We start from the raw sequence: 20,263 nt of genomic DNA on the forward strand, positions 1-20,263 counted from the left end.
AGTGGGCTGTAAAGCACTGTGAAGCAGTATATAAGTCTAAGTGCTATTATCAGTCTGCTTCAGAATAATACAATGGAAGACTAATGCTATACCTCTGCTCCAGATATAAGGCAGTGTTGACAGAGTTTGCTCTATAGAAAACTATATATAAAAATAGAAGACTTTTACTATGCATCTCTACATTGACAAGAACAGTGGTTCTCAACCTTTTCTTCACCATGGATCGCCTTCTATGGCCATGGACCAATAAGACTAAACTCAAGATTTAAATCATAAAATTTCTTCAAACCTTCATGGACCCCCTGTGATGACATTGTGACTCCACCAGCGGTCCCCGGATCACAGGTTGAGAACCACTGAATTAGAGCTTATGAGGTAATAAAATACCAATTACAACTCCCCCAATTTGCTTAATAGGGCTACATTTTAACATTTTTCCTGCCTTAATATTCGTGCAACATACAAATCCATACTGTAAAAATCACCTAATATTTTTTCAATCAATGAATGTATGAATTTATTATCAGTTCTACTTCAAAATCCTGGCTTTCCTGCGCTATACTTCCGTATTCTTCTCCTGCTTCTGCCCACTATTGACTTTCACATGATCAACTTAGGGTGTAGCAATTTCTTATATTCTGTATAGAGCTGTGTAATTTTAAAGAAGTTTTATTAAGCACATTTTGTCTTTTCAAATTTAGTTCCTTTGGGAGTGTACAAAAACATACAACATTTATTCAAAAAATTGCAGAAAAGGCTTCAAAATCCCTTTTTTCCTTCTCATCTTTCTCTTCATGACCAGAAAAAAAAAACCAATCTCTACATAAGCCACTTGCATTTCATTATGTTTTGTTTAAATAACACCTGGGTTGTATTACTTCAATTTTTGGATCTTGTGGCCCAAGAAGTTTCTGCTCTCCTTTTGTAACTGACCACAATGGTGCTTCCTTAAATGCCCGTCTAATTGTTCAACCTATTTTTTGCTCTTCAAATTTTACAAAGAAGTTTTGATACAAACATCTGGAGCTAACTAGAGCATAATAATAGTATACAGTATCTACCTTGGGATACATTATTATCCCATGCTTATAAAAACACCAAAAGGCTTTAAAATTCATAAGATCCCTAACAAGCAGTACACTAATAATGCATTTTTCTCTTGTGTTTCTTTCTGTATATGTCCAACTACAGTAGCCATATATCATTTGACAGTACCAACCTAAACATTTGAGTATGAAGATATCCTGCCTGCAAATTTTAAAGCAGGGAAATTGGCACCTTAAGCAAATGGAGTTAAGTAAACATACAGTATTAAAATCCTTTGTATAAACATGTATGTTTGAGGATCTTAGCCAAAAAGAAAGAAAAGGTCAATTAGAAGATAATGTGCTGGACTTTTTATAGTCAAGTGCAAAAACACCTGCCAAAAGAGTGTATCTTTTTAAAATACTAATTTGAGAGACTGATTTATTAGTTACATGTACAGATAAAACCCCCAACATAGCACTTTCTTGTTAAATTGGTGAAATAATTATTTTGATCTGCAATGTAGGACTTACCTATCCTTCCCAGTTTCTTTTTTAAATATCTCATCACAGTAGCTCATGCGTTTTTCAGTGGTCACATAGATTTTGGCCTCAGGATAACTGTCCACAGTCTTCTTCAGCATATTATATACAATGCCGCTTCCATCTTTTCTCATATTTCGGAAAGGTCCCCAGATGACATAAATTGTACTATTGGTTTCCTTGAAAAAGTAGTCTGCGTTCTTCAGCAAAAGAGGGACACTAGTATGGGAGACAACTCTTATTGTTGTCCTTTTTCCAACATCTTCTTCATAGCCCTTGGTGGGAGCGTTATTCATTCTCCATATACAGGAAGCCTGGTCAATTTCAGATCCTACTTTCTGTTCTGTCATCTGACCGGAGTTTGAAATAATGGCACAGAGATCACACTCCAGCTGCAGAGGCTGTTGGAAAGGAAGCGGGGGAAACAGTCAATCAATTTTACATGACACTTGGAAGCAATTGGGGAGTAGAGGATCTAAAGATCTGGAATCAAGTTATATGGATTCTATGCATGAATAAGTACCCACCAAATATCAAGTTATATGGATTCTATGCATGAATAAGTACCCACCAAAGATCTCTGATCCATCACTAACAGGAGTTATATCAATGAGTATCAGCGGCCAAACTTTTCTATAGGATACTCATGCCTTTCTAGAACATGTGCTTTCCTTCACTTTTTGGTGACTTTTAGATCAGATCAAAAAATATGTTTTTTTATTTTAGTTAGCTTATGGATGATTATAATGCAAAAGCCAGCAATGGCTTTAATTTAGAGGGCACCGAGTAAACTCTGAGATAACATTCTCTTTTTCAGCATCTTTTTATCATCAGCCAGAATCTTCTGCTTAAGGTAAGTAGTTCACTTGTCTAATTGCAGCCCTGATTGTAATGCAAAAAGGATAGCTGGAGAAAACTGCAGCGTGCACAAAAGTAGATTTAGAAAGAGCAAAACAGGAAGAAGCAACAACAGCATACTAGAGATAAAAGTCTGCCAAAGGGAATTTTGATGAAAGAAATTGCGACATGAAAGGAGCAGAATTATAGGGGATGAGTAAGTGAAAAGGAAAGGCCAATAGAAAGTATCGTGGAACGATTAAGATAGAGCATAAAAGAAGCTTCCTAGGCTTCTTCTTAAAGCATACTCTTTGTGCATTTAAAAAATGAAAAGCGAAGATCAGCAGGTTGGAAGTTGAATGGATACAAGAAAGGTATCCTGAGATGATAAGCAATGTGGGTTGTGCATATCAATACATCAATCCAAATGTCAGTTCAATTTGGATCAATTTGGATCACTGATTCAATTTGGATTTCTGAACTATACTGGGTTTCCAAATCAGATAATTTAAGGAAATCAAACTGATTTGGAAAGCAAATTCAATTTAGAAAAAAGGAACTTTCTGCAAATAAGAAACCCAGCCATAGAGTCATTGGATTAATTTGGAGGCAAGGGATTTGATGATTCAATCCAAAAAGTAAATTTGATTCAGAGGCAATCAAATAATTTTTGACCTAAACCCCCTGAACCTCAATTATTTGCACATTACTTCAATCCTGTGCAAGATTTCTCAAAATATGTAGTCCAGATCTCGAATAATGCAATTATTAGAAAACTAACCTTGTTCCATATGGTATTCAGATAAGTAGATAGTTAGAATATAGAATAACAGGGTTGGAAGGGACTTTGGAGGTCTTCTAGTCCAATCCATTCTCAAGGGCATTTAGGATAAATGGCTGTCCAATCTCTTCTTGAAAACCTCCAGAGTTGGAGCACCCATAACCTCTGCAGGCAAACTGTCCCATTTATTAATTGCCCTCACTGCCAGGAAATTTCTTCTTAATTCTAGGTTGAATCTCTTTTAATAATCTTCCCCCTGTTACTACCTGTCCTGCCCTCAGGTGCTTTGGAGAATAGGTTGACCACTACTTCTTTGGGACAACCCCTTAAATATTGGAAGACTGCTATCATTTCATCCCTACTCCTTCTCTTCTCATACCTAGTTCCTGCAACTGTTCATCATATGGTTTAACTTCCAGAATCCTTATCATATTTGTTGTTCTTTTCTGCACTATATATATCTAATTGAAAGAAGGCAGTTAAGAAAATAAAATAAGTGAAAAATGTTGAAGGGAGATAAAATGAGTCAACTCATTTGTTTGCATAACTATTTAATAATGGGATGGAAATGCCTCCAGCAAAATTTCTTTCTCTTCATATGTCATCGCTGAACACTGCCTAAAATCTCTATCCTTGCTTGTTTCAAAATCTCTTTTTCTATTCCAAAATGGACTGCAAAGAAGAGCAAATACATTGCTCTCTACATATATTCATTGATTTGCAGTCAGTACTGCTTTGACACTAAAAACTTGAGATATATTAATTCATGTTTTTTTCTAAAGTATTTTTGACAAATAAAACATTTATTAATAGAGGCATAAAGGAACGAAATATGTATATCCTTGATAAGAAATGGGAAGCATTGAAAGTTCACATGAGCAAGATAGATCCTGTCAATCTTTTATGGTCAGTGGTATTTCTCAATTTAAATATTTTATCACCATTAGTATGCAATCTCAGTGTGTATTAGTATTTGCAGTGCCAGTACATACTTTGTATCAATGTGTATTAATATTAAAACAAGTTCATGGAATGCAGGCAAATGCTTTGCCAGTTTCTAGATTACAGATCCGCCTTGACTCAAATAGTGTGAGCATACTTGGAGTAAAACTGAATTTCAGTTATGGCTGGCCAAAATATGCCCAAATTCTCTTAATTTTAGAAGACAATGTTGCATATGGCACAAATGCTAGTAAATTGGGTAACCCGCTGTCTGTCTTACTAAAGACTTACAAAAAAGTTTTAACTGACCAAAGAAAGGATAGATATCTATGTATCCATCTGGGGATGTGAGGTCTCCCAGGAAACATAGCTAAAGGAGCGTCAGGTTTCCAAAAGATGCCCTAATTCTACTTTATTTATTGTAAGCTTACCTTAATGGAATTTTGCAAGTCTGGAAGTATGGTATAAAGCTTGAGTGTAACTGCTTAACTTTTAACTGCTTGAGTTATTAGGGTGGGTGCTTTCTAAGTTCTTTCTTGTATTATTAAGGCATTTGGGGCTCCTGCCTCTCATGTCTGATCGTTTCCTAGGCAGCATCTCTTCCCTTCGTTCCACCAGGTCATCCACTTATTCCATTAAGGTGGCAATGTGGCATATGGAAGTTGTGTGAAGGAAAATAACCACATGAAAACTAAAACTCTATTACTAAGACTGGCTACAATGCAGTGGTGGATTTCAAATTTTTTTAGGACCTCTTCTGTAGGTGTGGCCTGCTTTGTGGGAGTGGCTTGCTGGCCATGTGACTGGGTGGAGTGGCTTGCCAGCCATGTGACCAAGTGGGAGTGGCTTGCCAGTCATGTGACTGGGTGGGCGTGGCCAACTTGTAAAATGTGATGAAACTCCCTTAACAATGCTCTTGCTTAGCAACCAAAATGTTTGCTCAGAAACTGGCATTTGAAGCACCCAAGTCTTAAAGCTGTCAAGTTACACCCCCAACCCTTTAGAAAAAAACCCCAGGGGTGTTCAAACTTGACAGCTTTAAGACTTGTGGACTTCAACTCCCAGAATTCCTCCTCTTGCTCTTCATCTTGATGTGCGGACTGGCGGGAGGAGGGAGCTGGAAACCGGATCTAAATGGCCCTTTAGACTATCTTTATGATCACTTGAGCAGAATTAAGCAAGGGTTAAAAAGCGAAAAATGCCTTATGCAAAGGAGGCACGTGATTCTCTCGTCTCCTCCTGCAGAGGGCACTTTTTTTAGAGGCTTTTTTTAAACAGTTAAGCAGAGTCATCCATTGGGGACACTGGCAGCAGCAGCTTTTGCCTTTTTCTTTTTACATTTTTTACATTTTCATCATGGCAGACAAGAGGAGAGTTGAAATCCTCCATGACACGTAAGTAATTAATTTTATTGTAAGTAATTTGTGTGTGTGTGTGTGTGTGTGTGTGTTTGTTTCTTTACTTCACTCAAACAAACTCAATTTGAGAGAGAGTTTGTTTGAGAAGAGAGGAAAGGGGGAGAGGCAGGGAGGGCAGCTTGTTTGAGAAGAGAGGGACAGCCCGCCAGCAGAGGTGGGTCTTTTACCCGCCTCTGCTGGCGGGCTGGCACTTTCTTTTGCCAGGCCCAGACCACTGGAGCTTGCCGAGCTGGGGGAGGAATGGGCTGGGTGGGCTGGCTGGCTGGGGACGGGGGAGCTGAAGGAAGGGAGGCTGGAGCACTGCGACCTGGACGCCGGTCTGGGCTGGACTCGGGGCCCGCTCCGCTACTTTCAGCCCAACAGGCACCTCTTTCTCCACAGCCGAAGCGTTGGCCGAGGGGGGCCCAGCTGCTCCCAACCCCCACCCAGCCCCCGGAGGGCAAGGAAGAGGCCAGGCGGGCCTGGGAGGAGGCGGCGGAGCGAGCAGGAGGTGGCTTTCGCTCCCGCCTCATCCAGGCTCCTCCGCGGCGGGCCTGCTGGAGCTCTGGGAGAAAGCGGCGGGAGCTGAGGCTGTCCACTCGGGGCTTGGAAGGGGGAGCAGAATGCGGGTCCTCCGTTCCCGGAAAGTTTGGGGAGGGAAGCAGGGCTGGCCCATTTCCTCCCAGGGATGCTTGGAGATGGAACAAGGGCTGTGGAAACTCACATGTGGCCAGCTTCTTTGGAGCAGAGAGGGGCGATAGAAGCGGAGCTGAGCCTCTTGCTGCTGCGGGCCTGGCTTGCGGAGCACAAAAAGGGAAGGGGGGCCTCTTGGAACACCCACCACCCCTCTTAACCTTTTGCCTCCGCAGCTCTCACTTCACCTGGGTACTCCTGGTGGCCTGCAGCTCCGGTGCCTGAAAGGTGGAAGTGTTTGCCCTGCGGGGCGGTCAAAAGCCAAAATAAAGTGCCCCGCCGCTTCTGTCTGACATAGAGGTGTCCCACGCCCTGCAGCTGGGTCGGACATAGCTGCGGGGCGCGGGACACCTCTATTTCGGACATAGCTGCTGCGGGGCAGGCAAAAGCCACTTTCTTTCTTTTTGCCTCACCAGCCATAAGCTTCACCGCATGTCACTGGTTGATAGGTGCTTCGCCTTAGCTGTTACAATGTAATAAGGGTTAACCAGAGAGGCAGTTTCTGTAAGCAGGGCAATAAAGATTAGGCTAGAAATAACACCAGAATGTTTCCTTCCTGCCTTCCTTACAGGATTAGCCTTGTAAAGTGGGAAAAACTAAAAGGAGATTTCTTCCAACAACCGGTTCTCTGAGCTGCTTAGAAAGTTAACAACAGGTTCTCCCGAATAGATGTGAATTGGCTAAATCCTACCACTGCTACAATGCATCTACAAGTGTTATTTCTCCCTTCCATCTAATATCCAGTGAACTGGGAGGAGTCCTTCTGAACATAGGTGGTATTCATCCGGTTTGGACCAGCTCACCTGAACTGGTAATGGCGAACTGCGCCCTGGCTCCAAAACACCCTATGTAACATTTTCAAGGTCGCACATATGCGTTCACACCACATGTGCAAGCAAAGCACACATGCACAGAAGGTATGCACATGATGCGAGTATGCACACATTCACAGTGGTGAACCAGTGTAAACATAAGAGAATCCCACTGCTGCCTCTAGCCACTACTGAATGTCACGTCCTTTTTCAAAATTTAATGTTTCAGCCCTTTTTCCTTAGGTAAAACTTCCTGCATATCATAGTGAAGGCCATCTTCCTTGACTATTTCCTACAGTCAAGTAAGAATACATGGTAAAGATAATAAATTAACAAATGGAACGAATGAATGAAAAATAGTTGTGATGTGTACCTGTAAAACAAGAGAAACTGGAAAGACATACTAACTGATAGATAAATAAAAGTAGTCTTGTGGAATGGAGTTGAAAAGAGATGCAAAATAGGGAAGGCATAGTTTTAATTATGAGTGAAAGTATTAAGCTATGTGCACGGGTTTATATATAAATATAAATGGGTTGTGGTAGATATATATATATATAGAAGCACAAATAATTGAAGAAAGTCACATGTTCTGCTCCAGTGAATGGTGCAAATGGAAGAACCAGATTAGAGTTCTGATAACTATTCCACAATTTTATGAATGAATCTGGTTCAAGGCAAAACATTTTGCTAGGCAACATGAATAAATGGTTGGGAATGAGACCCAAGAGGGCAGAAAAAAATGATTGGGCCATTTGTAGATTCCACAGTGAACGAGAGTGATGATTTCTGTCAAATATCAGCTTACAAACCCTTTGCTTATACTTGTTTGGAATATATTGTGTGGTTTAAGCATAGGTCTCATTGTACATATTCATGGCAATGGAACAAATATAATTTTAAAAGCATGGTTGAGGTGACCGATAAAAGATTGAGAAAATACAGGATGTAAGATGATCAGAGATTTTTAAATGCGACTCAGATTGTTTCTTAATGTCAAGAAGGAATCTTGGGGAAAAATAGAGTTGAAACACAATGAAAGAAGAAATGAGAGTGAAAGTAAAATGATTGCAGGAAAAATGTATATAAATAATATATGAAAAAGTAGTAGAAAAAAGATTAATCACCCAATTCTCTGAATGGAAAATGGATGTAATAAAACAATATATGCAATATGCTTGAGACAGAAGAAATTGTATTTATGTATCTCTATCCTTTTATCTATCCAAGTGCCACAGAAATGCATGAGAAATATGAAAAGGAGTGTTTGGTGAAATTTGAAAGAAACTACAGATGAAGAAAACCGCATGTAAGAGAATAATCACTACAACAGATGAGAGAGATTGTATGGCTGTATAAAAAGAAAAAAAAAGATTGTTGCAAAGAATGCAGTCAAAGAGAGCAGTGATTGGCTAATATTAAAATAGGCAGAGAAAATACCAAGCAATTTTCATGGAAATAAAAAATTGTCTTGGGGTGGGTGAAAATTGCTAAACCAGATGCCTCCAGTATAGTGAATGGACTTTAAAGTAAAAAATGATGAATTGATTTGCAATGAAGCTGAAGTGAGAGAATGCTGGAAGGAGTATTTTAGACTTTGTACAGGAGTGATATTGATATGTCAATGAGTGAAGTTGAAATGAAGGCAATAAATATTAGGGTCCACGAAACCACTGATGAAAAGGAAGTAATAAATGCTGGGAGTATATTGAAAAATGGTAGAGCGACAAGTATTGATGGTATAACTGGACAATTGTTAAAATATGATGTAATTTGCTTCCACAGTCATTCAGTTAGTAGGAAATAGATCAAGGAAATGTAATGGATCTGTAATCATTTAAGATATTGTATGGATAAATATATGGGAAATGTTTGTGGTAGCATGTTGACTGGGAGGATGTGAATGTGCATTTGCCTTTCTGTGAAAACCATGTTGTGTTGGCAGAGAATGAGAATGCTTTGCAGTAAACTTCAGATAGTTTGCATGACACAATGAGCAATAATTATACAGCTCAAAATAATGTATCAAAGATTAAGGTTGTTTCATTTGACAGGAAAACATCTGAACATTTGCATATCATACAATCATATAATGCATATTAGGCACATGAAGTAAATTCATTTGTATGCCTAATATTAGTTCAATAAAAAATGAAAAATGAATGGAAAAAAATTAAGACTTGCAAATGCTGGTAGAATGTTACCGTGCTTCCCCTTGACCCCTGAAATAACCCCTTGGTGTTATATTGGGGGAGGTCTTATTATTTTTCAGGTGCAGCAAGTGTGGTCACCCCATGGCTGCTGCTCTGTTGTAATATTTTTAGGAAGTGCTTATTTTCAGGGAAGGGCTTATTTTAGTGCATGCCCCCAAAAGCCCAATTGGGCTTAATATCCGGGGAGGTCTTATTTTCAGGGAAACAGGGAAGTTGGTAGCACGTGATCCGCTGTAAGAAATTAATGTTTGTTGAAAGGAAAAACTGGTTGTGTATAAGTTCTCATCATTTTGTTATATAGAACTAAAAGTTGGATCCGTTTGAAAAAACATGATCTAAATTGCATGTAGTTGTAATGGATACTTAAGGAATGTGTGAAGAAGAAAAAAGAGGAAGAAGGGAGAAAGAAGAGAGGGGGAGGAAGAAATAATAATGAATAAAAGTAGATATATAAAGTAACAGTATAGGAAATGCACATGAGTATGGTTTGCTCATATGGCAAAAGTGAATAAAGATCAAATTACAAAACAAAAAAGAAATGACTGGATCAAGAGAAGAGAATTGTGGTTTAAAGAAACCAGTGAGATCCTCAAAAGAAAGGTTAGAAGTTTTATAAACAAAAGACCATCCAGTATGGAGGTAGTAAAGACAAGGAGGGTTTGCAAAGATAGAATAGTATGTAGAGGTAGACCACAAAATGCAAATCAGAATAGGAAGATTCCAATGTTAATCAGGTTTACTGCCAGGAAAAAAAATGGATAAGATTCAGAGTTTTAAAAATTAAGTAAGCAACATTCCAGCATTCATTACAAGAGAATTCAGTAGTGAATTCATTAATTGTGAATTGCCTGAACTTGTAGATTGCTTAATTGAAGGACTAATGGGTTTTACCAGATGAGACTGAAACATACATTTCCTCTTCAATTATCATGTTTTAAAATACTCCCTGCCCATCCTCAGCCCACTTTCTGGGAGTTTTCTTATATGTGCTAGTATAAAGTTGATTTGTTTCCATATATGTATTACTTTTTAAAAAAAAATCTTGTCCTGGGGGGAGGAAGGTTGCACACTATCTTCTTACTCCTTTCAGTCCTTTGCATGACATTGTTTATTCCAAAATGGAATGATTACAATTATTTTAAAAAGAAATAGTACTGAGATTGTTCTTAAGACAGTACTTTTAATTGCATGATTGATCATTTTTTCTAAAGTGTCCAAATTGTTCAACAAATTCTAACAGAAAACAAGAAGTAAGAAAGTGATTTCCAAGTATTGCATGGACCAACGCAAAATGCCAATTTCCATCATAGAAAAATAAACAATTGTTTTCTTCCTGTGCAAAACTCATAAAGCACAGGACGGAGTCTCATTCTTGTACAAAATATGATCTGCATGTTGAGATCACTGTGGTGAATGTCCCCATAGGGTAGGCCATTATGCCCTAGTTTGTTTGATTTGTTCTTAAGAAACAAGTTTAGATAGCTGAGTGGAAATGAATGCAAATTCTCATCAGGACACTCATCTTTATGGCTCTCTGTTCAAGCCAAAGTTACTTACTGTTCCTGCTTTTCTACCACATCAGCTAAGCTTGTCAAAGTTAAATTTTCCCCTGATTCTCCAGGGAAAAATGCTGACTGATCAAGATTTATCACTTACTTAAAATGCTTTGGAGCAGAGGTGTCAAACTTTTGGTGTCACATTGTTATCACATGATGTATCATGACTCCCCCCGCTTAGCTAAACTTGGGTGGACATGGTCAGTGTGTGACGCATCTAGCCCATGGGCTGTGAGTTTGACACCCCTGCTTTGGAGTGTCTTCCAGTAGTGGGATTCAAAAATTTTTACTATCAGTTCTGTGGGCATGGCTTGGTGTTTATGGCATGGCTTGGTGGGCGTGGCAGGAGAAGGATACTGCAAAATCTCCATTGCCTCCCCACTCCTGGGAAAGGTTATTGCAAAATCCCCATTCTCTCCCCACCCCACTAACCTGCTTTCCAGCTCTGTTCTCCTGTGCAGGGCAACAAAAGAAGATCAGCTGGGATTTGGAAAGCAGCAAATAGATGGAGCAGGGCCAGCCAGAAGTGATATTTGCTTGTTCTCCAAACTACTCACAATTTCCACTATCAGTTCTCCAGAACTGATCTGAACTGGTTGAATATCACCTCTGGTGTCTTCAAATTATTTCACAGGTAATCCTTGATTTGCAATCATTCATTTAGTGACCATTAAGCTTACAATGGCACTAAAAAGGTGACTTATGACTGTTTTTCACACTCACGACTCTTGTAGCATTCCCATGGATCAAAATTCGGATGTTTGGCAACTGGCTCATAGTGTCCCAGGCTCATGTTTGTCACCTTTTGACAAACAAAGTCAATGGGAAAGCCAACTTTCAGTGAAGAACCAGTTCACTAACTTAACAATTGCAGTGATTCACTTAACAACTGTGGCCAAAAGGAGTGTAAAATGGGGCAAAACTCACTTAACAACTTAGCAACACAAATTTCGGGCTCAATTGTGATTGTAAATCAAAGATTATCTGTATATATAACTATGTAGCTTAGCATAACTATTTAAGATCCTGTAATTCTGATCAATTCAACACAGTATACATTTCAAAGATACAATCCCATATAAACCTCACTCGTGACATATGCATAGGAATGTATTTTAATCAATGACGAACAATGCAGTATTTGACCTTTCCATTTTCCAAAAAAGCCTTTGGTCAATAGAAAGCATAATTAAATGGTGAATTAGGGCTTCAAAAACAATGTGGTTACTGTAGGAAAGAAATAGCTATGTAATAAAAGGTCACTTATTAAACAGTCCCAATGATTAAATCTTTGCATTTGCACTGAAGTAGCTCAGAAACAAAGGTTATCCCCATTAAATAATGAATACAACCAAGCTGAAAAAGGTCAAACTAACTGGTCCTTGCTAATAGTTGCTATGTATTTACTCCCTTGTGGCTGAAGAATTGTTTTTAGTATGATTTCCAGTACAGGAAAATGTTGTTTTGATCTCAAAGATTAGCAGGGATCTACCCAGTGGTGGGTTGCTAATCCCATTCCAACCGGTTCAGTTGGAATGGGGCTGGCGGCGTCCTCGTGCACGCACGCAGTTCACGTATGCATCTTAGCACCTGCGCGATGCTCCAGCTGCTCGTGGAGACTTGCGCAGGCGCTGTATGTGCCATGCGCCTGCGTGGAAGCGCAGAAGCCTTCAAAGACCGGTAAGGAGCGCGGATGGGCCCTTCGCCGTTCCCGTAAGTTACTTACTTCCGGGTTCGCTGACCAACCGGTTTGCGGGGACCGCCGCGAACCGGTTGAAACCCACCCCTGGACCTACCCTTCTCTGGTTTTCTGGACAGCAGATTCTCCTTCCAATGACATGTTCTACATATTGAAACTAATGTCATGAAGAAATTATAATGAATACCCAGGAAAGCCAAAATTCCTCGATTGACCTGCTATCTTATTGATGGATCGTACTTTTCATTTGCAATTCAAAAACAACTCCTTTGTTTGGAAAGAGCAACTTTTAACAAGTCATACCACATATTAATTGAGTCCTCTAAGTTGAGCTTCTCTTGTAATTATCCAATTTGTCTGAATTCTAATAAAGCAGGTACCAAGGCTCCAGAGATACATATTTTATTTATTCTTCAGCCCTTCCAGAATACCAACAGAGGTTTTCCCCCTCCCCACTTTCTGGAGAATACAAGATGCTTAATGATACCAGCTGGGAATAGCATTTGCCTTGATTTTTCTTGATGTTCTTTTGAGGCCTCTCGGTGGAAAGGTACAAAAGAGTCATTAAGTGGCTGACATTGCTTTCTTTGTCTTCCTGTGCTTTCTAAGGAAACAAAATATGTATATTAATTTTCTTGTGTTTCAGGAATAATTAACCGAGCCGCTTTGATCCAGAAATTATGGCTTTCTACAGCTAAGCCTTTACAGAGGAGAAAACCAGATGGCCCAATTTAATGCAGCTCTCAGAAGCGCTATATAAAATTCCATTGTATAAGCACCATGACACATACACTTATACACAAAAAGCTCAATCTGGTTATTTTTACGAGACTTTCAGTCCCCTGATTCCCATATTTTTTCAACATACAGCAAGCAAGCTTCGTGCTGTGGGAAGAATCTCCATCTTCATAAAATTTGATGTCCATTTGGAAGTTATTTAAAAATAAGAAAACTGCCAGCAGGGTTTCAGTTCTCAAAACAAATTCAAAATTATGGTCTTTTGCAAAGCAGTGGTCACAAAGCAAATTATGATTAAAGTGCAGTAGGGTAGACTCTTATTTTAATAAGATTCATATCAAGAAAACAATATGCAGTTGATATCTGGCCAATAAGCCTACATAAAACAGAAAATCAAAACATACATGGGAAATGTATATTCCACTGAAATTACTCCTCAGCTCTCATTTTCTATTCTAATAGCATGTTACTGGATCATATAAAGTAGGTCAGAATACAGGTAATACTTGACTTATAACAGTTTGTTTAGTGACCGTTCAAAATTACGACAGCATTGAAAAAAGTGATTTATTTCTGTCTTTCACACTTACAGTCTTGGTCTTGAAGCATGCCCTTGATCATGTGATCAAAATTCAGATGCTTGACAACTGAGTCATATTTATGATGGTTGGAGTGTCCCAGAGCTCCTTTTGCATTCTGACAAGCAAAGTCAATGGGGAAGTCAGATTCATGTAGCACCTGTAGTGCTAAGTTGGATATGTTATATCACAATATATCTTTGTATCTAATGTTAATCAGCAAATAGCTGCAGAGAGGAGAAATAATTGTAAAGATCACAGCAGATATAGGAAGCTCATTTAAACCTTTCCTACACTCTGCAGTCCTAAAAAGAAAATCAATCCTATGGAGCTATTTGCAGTGAGAGGAAATTCAGAAATCTTATTTCCTCCCAATACAAACAGAATTTTAGGATGAATTATTTTCATCTGGACCACGGAAGGACAAAGGTTAAACTTCCTTTCTCCATCTAATGCATTTTATTGTGGAGTTGATCTGAAGATGAAGGGGTGCCAAGGTGGGAAAAGTGGTGTTTCTTTTGCACTGCATGAGATTATTTATTTCTACCTTTGTATTTTTAAAATTATTATTATTTTATGAGCTTCCCAGACTATTGTATATAACAAGAACAGTCTTATTTATAAATAAATAAATAAATAAATAAATAAATAAATAAATAAATAAATAAATAAATAAATAGGCTTGTGAAATATCCAGCCCCACGGAAATTGTGAATGTTGTGTTTTTTTAAAGTGTTGTTGTGTCTATTTATCCCCTTCCCTTGTCTATTGTAAGCCGCCCGGAGTCCTTTGGGAGTGGGCGGCATACAAGACCAACTAAACTAAACTAAACTAAACTAAACTAAACTAAACTAAACTAAACTAAACTAAACTAAACTAAACTAAACTAAACTAAACTAAACTAAACTAAATAAATAAATAAATAAATAAATGTTTGTGGGTTTTGCAACATTTGCATTTGTTCAATGGAAGGATACATTTACTGATGTATCTATGAAGACTTTGATGTTTTGTGTACAATTAAGGCAGACCATGGAAGGCTGGTCATACTAAATGTGTCTATACTTCTCAATTACCCTACTTTTCTATCCTCATTACCTCAGAAAATTAAGAAACATTATGACAATTCCATTGTTTCAGTCCTCTAGTCTAGATAGTCCTATATGCCCACACCCCATCATTGATGTCACCCATACTGACTTTTCCCAAAGTGCACCAAAATAACATCCCTTCCTAATTTGGATAGTGAATTTCATTTTTCTAGACTCTCCTTATGTAGCTGTCAGAGTGAGCATGCCATTGAAAGCCAATCTGTTCCTTTCTTGACTGTTAGAAAAATCACTTTTGAGAATGCTACTCATTTCATTAGAGGCCTTGGCTAAACAGTGGAAAATAGCAAAGAGACTCTCCAATTCATTTTGAAAGTACACACACAGAGAGAGAGAGAGAGAGGGAGAGAGAGAGAGCACATTGGGATAATACTGCACAGTATTAGTTCAAGAACTGGGAGTCATTCCAAATGAATGCTGCATGTTGAAGCCAAGAGGCCATTCGTCTTAAAAACCACCATGCTGTTCACCTGCCCCTCATTAGTATTGCACAACTGTTTGCTTGCAGCCAACAATAATATGGCATTTGAATGAGAAGCCATTCCATCAAATTGCACTAAGTGGGCAACACAAAAAGTAATCAGCCTTCCACATGGGACAGATGCCATCCAATCTCCCACTCTACTTTAAGCTTTTTAGTCATTTTCTTTAATTTGCTTGCAAGAATGTTGCTCTAAAATACTTAGCGCCACTTAGCTGCTGCATGCTGGGTCCAGTGAGCTATTAGTAGTTCAGTTTGGAGGGTCTTTGAAGATTGTCCTATTACGAGAACATTGCCTTACAGTTTTACATGTGATTATTAGTGAGAGCATTTAATATGCTTGAGAAATCGGGCAAGGAGACAGATTTCTTTCTGTGCCAGGCATGTTATGTTGATGAAGAGCACAAAACACCAGGAGGTAGAATGTCAGTTGCAGCTGAAGGGTACATGGTGAGAAAGAACATAATGTTAGTACATGGACTGAATTGTGAATGATTCTCAACAGGAGAGATCAAAATAGTTTCTCGCTTCTGGTATCTCACAGGGTAGCACAATATGTTTCCAACATGTACCATGTAAACCTTTCTTAGGCACTATGTTACACAATGAAGACCCTAGAATTCTTCTCGCCTCCATGCAACAAGAAACAGCTGTTTATAAACAACACACAGAATAAATGTGATGTTATTACATATAGGAAAACATCAATGATTTAAAGCTCCCAATCACTATAATCTGTTTTTGCATTTCCCATTTGAATTTAGTGGAATATAGACAAGCGAGAGCAAGGTCAACATTTTGGTTGTCCAACCTACTCCTGCTTTCAATTTGCAACTAAAATTGCATTGCTAATTGTCGCTGATATCTTAATGACTGATGTTTAAAAGGGATAAAGCAGTGTTGACTGTTAAAATTTCACTCAAATCTCTCTCCCAAGAGAATAGAATTTTAATTCCTATATAAAAAAGGTAACAACTTAAAGAGAAGTTGGGACTTAGAACGCCTATCTGAATAGAGTCAACAACATCATGTGAACTAATAATGCTATAACATATGAGTAATATATTAAAATAAATTTCTGTAAATCCACTATTACTGGTAGTTCAGGATACAAATAGTCCTCAATTTACAACCACTAGTGACAACTTACAATTTATAACCTCATGACCATTCGAAATTATAATGTTGCTGGAAAAAAGTGACTTATGTTAAGTGTCCTGATACTTACATTCACACAGGATCTCTATAGTCACATGATAAAAATTTAGGCACTTAGCAACTGGCATGTATTTATGACAGTTGCAGTATCCTGGGGTCGTGTAATCACCATTTGAAACTTTGCCAGCTGGCTTCTGAAAAGAAAAAGTCAATGGGGGATTTGCTTAACAACTATGAGATTCCATTTACAACAACGTGATGATTTGCTTAACAACTGAAGCAAAATTGATCATAAAACTCATCTAGCAAGCACTTCACTTAGTGACAGAAGTTCTGATGCCAATTGTGGTTGTAAATTGAGGACTACCTGTATTGTTTCTCACACATACTTGCCTCAGGGGGTGGGGGCTACCAAGCAAGAGATCCAGGATTTGTGACTATGAAGAAGAAAATCTTGAGAAGGAGTGATTGGTACTGGCAGAAAATAATGGATGAGAAGCTGAAATGTTCAATGATGTTGGATTATGACAGACAGCACCATGTGTTTGGATAGAAGGAAGAAGGGGGAAATTGTATAAGGCACCTTGGAGCAAAGAGAAAGGTTTGGGATGGTTGGAATAAGATAAATATTACCAGGCCTTTGATAAGCCATCAGGATGCAAAACAATTCCATCACACATTTCCCTCTAAAAATAACAAGATCATCCAAAATGTAATCTATCTATCTTTGAAGCATTGCTTGGCTTTACAATTTCACACAAAGCTGGGAATACCAAATGTATTCAAAATGTGTATTAAATCATTTTTAAAAAATAAGAATTTGCCTCAAAGTAAGAAATCACACTCAAAGAAGTGTTTATTTAAAACGTTGCTTATAAATACCCATATGTTAGGAAAAAGATATAAAATATGTATGTTTTGAGAAAAACATGGACAACTATAGATTCATGTGGGTGCTTTTCTTAGGGTTTACATGTTAATAAATGTAAATGTAAATGTCTTTTGGAATTTAATGTTTTAGCAGAGAGAATACTTGATTCTCCCTCAGTTAACACACTTACACAGTCTAACATTTCAAAGAAAGTCATGGGCAAAATTAGGGCATTAAAGGAGAGAAGTTATTTTCCTCTCTGTACTCTTCTCATGCTTGATAAAGTAAATTTTTAATTGTTTGACTGAAGGTAAGAGAACCAAAAGCAGTAACTTCAGAGAACATAAAACTGAGTAGAAGAGACAGTCTTCCTCATGGGAGAAACCATATGTTATGGCCTGAAGCAAGCAGAGCAAAGGAAAAAAAGCACCTTTCCTTGTGCAAAAAAATCCAAAGGTGGCATTTAGCTTCTTTTATGATTAAAGGATAAGAAATGTAACTTACTAAATGTACTGGGTGAGTTGTGGGCTCCTGCCATCTGGACAGGTTAGAGATGCACATGATGGAAAGGCATGTTTTTTATTTCCTGAAGTGTCAAAACATGTAATAAAATATATAGCTCACAGTAATGGCTGTCATCAGAATGAAGGTGAAGCTTTGATCCAGTGTTTATCATATCATTCATGCTTTTCAGATTTTATTCTCTGGGCTACCAAAATAATCAGCTATTTTGGTTATTGAGCCTGGTAGGTGTTTCAAACACACCATTCGTACTCACACACAGACAGATGTTCCCGGAGACCCTTCAGAAAGAATTGGCACCTTGCTTCTCAAGTGTCTCTCCACTTAGATGCAAAACTGACACCATCTGTTGAGCTCTAAAGAGTTCTACATATGATTGACTCTGTTGCCATATTGAATCTGAATAATTACATCCTTCCTGCAATGGCCCTATTCTGACAATCAGTATGCAACAAATAAACAAACAAACATACAAATACTATGTATGCCATCATGTATATACAATGCAGTGGTGGGTTGCAGGCAGTACGCTCCGGTACAGGCGTACCGGAGCCTGCCGGGAGCACCGGATACATTCCAGTACGGTGCTCTGGAGGGACCACCCGCCTGCCTGAATTCCTTACCAGTCTTTTAAGTTTTCGGCACTTCTGCGCACACGCACAGCATCGCGGAGGCGCTAAGATACATGTGCATGCTGTGCATGTCCATGTGCACGCCACCAGGCCCAACCACCACTGATACAATGCTTCCATGCTGGAAAGCATTCTCCACAGAGACTGTCCTTAGGCCAGATATTTTCTAAGTGAATGTGAGGCACCATTCATATATCCAGTAAAACCCAGAATCTTAGGCAGTTTCCAATACATACCTAGTCTGTGAGAAAACTGGCACTTGGCAAAGAGCTTTGGAAGCATTATTATAATTTTAGCATTTGCAGGTAGCTCCAGCAAAAAAGTAATTTCTGAACATCTCATTAAATAAACACCTGGGCAGGAAAGCCTCCAATCCAAATTAAATTGGTTAATTAGATCCTGAATATTAAGATACCCCATCCATCAAACATTTTGATTGAGAATGGAATGCATAAGTGCAAGCCCCACCACCATGATCCCTGCAGGAAATTTAGCAGGTTGGCATAGGTACCAGAATAACAGAAGCTTATTCATTAGTTTTTGTAAGGCAAGACTTAGATTATAAATTTCAAGTTAGGCATGCTGGGTGGTAATCATAGTAGCTTGTTTCTAAACTGGTGTTAATAATTCCCAAAGTCTTTTTTTAAGCTGTTTATACTAGCCTTTAGAAGACCATGGGAGTCTTCTAAAGGCTTCAGGGGTTTAAGTGAAACACAAATAATGTCTGCTATCACATCCCCTCCCACTGTACTCATAATAGGAAGAAGCCTTTAGTGGGGGCTGTTTAGTTGCCTAGATTTTTTTTTTTCTTAGGTAGAATCTATCTGGGAAAGTTAATTTATTGGAAATCCGAGCCTCAATCCACACGAAGCTTTACAGACAGCAACCTGCATCTTGAACTGTACTCAGAAACAGAAACTAATCAGTGCAGTTTTCACGGCAGTAATATAATATGGTAGCATCAAAACAGCCAGTGTGCACATAGGCCCGTGATGGCGAAACTATGGCACACGCGCCCTCTCTGCAAGCACGCGAGCCATCGCCCTAGTTCAGCTCCACAATGCATGGGCGTGCGCCTCTCGCCAGCCATCTGATTTTCAGGTCTCTGCTGTGTATGCGGGAGACGCACATGCATGTGCGGCACCTCCAATGGCCCATTTTTGGTCCCAGGAGGCTTCATGTCATAGGCCATTGCTTTTTGAAGCAGCTAAAGCTTCTGGGTGCTCTTCATAGGCAGCATCGTGTAAAGGGAACAATAGCAACCCAATTGTCAGATGCCAAGGGCATTCGTGACTGTTCTCGTTCCAGCCAGATAATGCCGCAACCCCATGCACTAGCCAAAGTTGTGCAAAAGTCTTCCTGGTCATAATTTCTACTTGTCTTACAGCCGGAGCTATGAAACCAGAAGGTCCTGTGTTACCATCTACTCCATCTGGGGAAATGCTTCTGTCAAAGTCAATATTATCCCAGAATAAGTCAGCTGGTGAATTAATGGCCACTCTTTTTTACTTGGATTGAATTTGAACATGTTTTTCCTCATTCAGGCCCTGATAGCCTCCAGGCAACAGATCATGATTTCTGCTGCATTCCCCCATCCCTTAGCTGAAGTCCAATACACCTGGAGGGAACTGTACTTTAATAGTAACAACTTGGAAGTCATCAATTTAGAGAACAGA

At 38.9% G+C, this 20,263-nt stretch overlaps 1 protein-coding gene across 1 annotated transcript in view; it reads right to left on the reverse strand.

Moving 5' to 3' along the window:
* Positions 1-1,555: 1,555 nt before the first annotated feature.
* ST6GALNAC3 (ST6 N-acetylgalactosaminide alpha-2,6-sialyltransferase 3) overlaps positions 1,556-20,263 on the reverse strand; it is a 112,463-nt gene continuing 93,755 nt past the window's right edge. The window contains exon 3 of the mRNA XM_032217795.1: positions 1,556-1,969. Within this exon, the coding sequence (XP_032073686.1) occupies positions 1,556-1,969 (414 nt within the window). The remainder of the gene's footprint in view (positions 1,970-20,263) is intronic.

Source organism: Thamnophis elegans, chromosome 5 (assembly GCF_009769535.1).
Source record: "Thamnophis elegans isolate rThaEle1 chromosome 5, rThaEle1.pri, whole genome shotgun sequence".
NCBI classification, from domain to species: Eukaryota; Metazoa; Chordata; class Lepidosauria; order Squamata; family Colubridae; genus Thamnophis; species Thamnophis elegans.